At 38.8% G+C, this 1,489-nt stretch overlaps 1 protein-coding gene across 1 annotated transcript; it reads right to left on the bottom strand.

The window, feature by feature from the left end:
• LOC102913766 (protein cornichon homolog 4) lies at nt 1-592 on the bottom strand. Its single transcript, XM_006992853.4, has one exon. It carries the CDS (start codon nt 577-579, stop codon nt 160-162), a length of 420 nt encoding a protein of 139 aa, XP_006992915.1. The 5' UTR covers nt 580-592; the 3' UTR covers nt 1-159.
• Between the last annotated feature and the right edge of the window lie 897 nt (nt 593-1,489).

The raw sequence follows: 1,489 nt of genomic DNA, 5'->3' as shown, positions 1-1,489 counted from the left end.
TACTTTATGTGGTAAAAATACAGCAAAAATAGGGGTTTTTTTGTTCAAAGACCAAAATATATACTGCCATGGTCACGGTTTTAAGGGTGGTTTAAGTAGTCTCTGGCTCCTCAATTGTGCAGTGTAGTGTAGCTGGCTTCAACCCCGGCTTCTCCAGCTTCAGTCATTTATCAAAGCTAGAATCATACTATAGAGATACATGAAGAAACAGAGCAGGTAGAAACCAAGCTTGATCATGGCTTCTTTCATGTGTGACTTTAACTGGCCCCGATTGTGTATTTCTGTTGGATCAAACACTCCCACGTTACCACTTGGCACCATGATGAACCTATATATATTCCAGGTGGCAACAGGTAAGTTGAGTAGGAAGATGAACCAGTGCAATGAAACAAGCATTAACACAGTGACAATGGTGTGGCCAATCAACTCTGGTATGACCCACTTGTTTAATTTTGAGCAACATGATCTAGCGTTAATGTAATCACATTCTAAATCAGACAATGTAATGATGAAGTAGACAGAGAGGAAGAAGAGCGCGCAACAGTCGAGGACCGAGAAGAGGAACACCACCGCCTCCATCCTCCGCTGCCGCTGCTCCTCCCGTCAAACCAGCTCTGGGCCGCGCTGCCGGGACAGGCGGTATCATAGGTAATCTTAAATAAACAATGTGACATGATCCCATTATGTCATATAAACAAAAAATCTGGCTTGTTGCCATATCTATACAGCCACATGACTGGTTTGGGAAGACAGATGCCTTGAGATTTCACCACTAAATAATTAAAATTGACCACATGGAGTGGGCCTACCAAGGAGACAACAATAGGTCTCCAGGATATTTTATATTAGGATGAATTGTTGTGTGATAATCCATCTCTTGTCCTAAAATCAAAGTCTATAAATATATCCCAGATATTAAATATTAAGTAATCTACACTATAAGAGCTTGCTTTTACTTTATTTGGATTATGATTGTGCCCTGCTTTTCCCCTCTTGAAATAAAAAAGGGTACTAGGTTTTTTGAAAGGTCTTGAACCTTTTTAAGGAAAAAAAAGTTAAAATTTTGCATTTAAATTACAAAACTGCTAAATCTATATTAAGAAACATCTTTTGGAAATATTTAGTATTTTTAAGGCTTAAGTTCATAAACTACTTTATTATAATGTCTTTCTTAATATAAAAACTTGATAAATAAATAACTTTAACATAAACAAACAGGTAGTTCTGTAGCTGGAGTTTCCTTTGTCCATCTGGCTCCTGCAGTTGCTCAGACTCAAGTAAACACACAGTTTCCATGTGGCTTGTGGCTTACCAGTACTTTTACATCTTGTTTCCTCTGTGTCTGGCTGGCAACTCCTGACCCAGCCTTTCCTTCCCAGAACTCTCCTCTCTGCTTATCCCTCCTTTATTATACTTCCTGCCTGGCTAGTGACCAATCAGCATTTTATTTATCAATCAATCAGAGCAACACATTCACAGCATACACAAA

The sequence above is a fragment of the Peromyscus maniculatus genome, chromosome 11 (genome assembly GCF_049852395.1).
Source record: "Peromyscus maniculatus bairdii isolate BWxNUB_F1_BW_parent chromosome 11, HU_Pman_BW_mat_3.1, whole genome shotgun sequence".
Lineage (NCBI taxonomy): Eukaryota > Metazoa > Chordata > Mammalia > Rodentia > Cricetidae > Peromyscus > Peromyscus maniculatus.
This window is presented reverse-complemented; position numbering and strand designations above follow the sequence as displayed.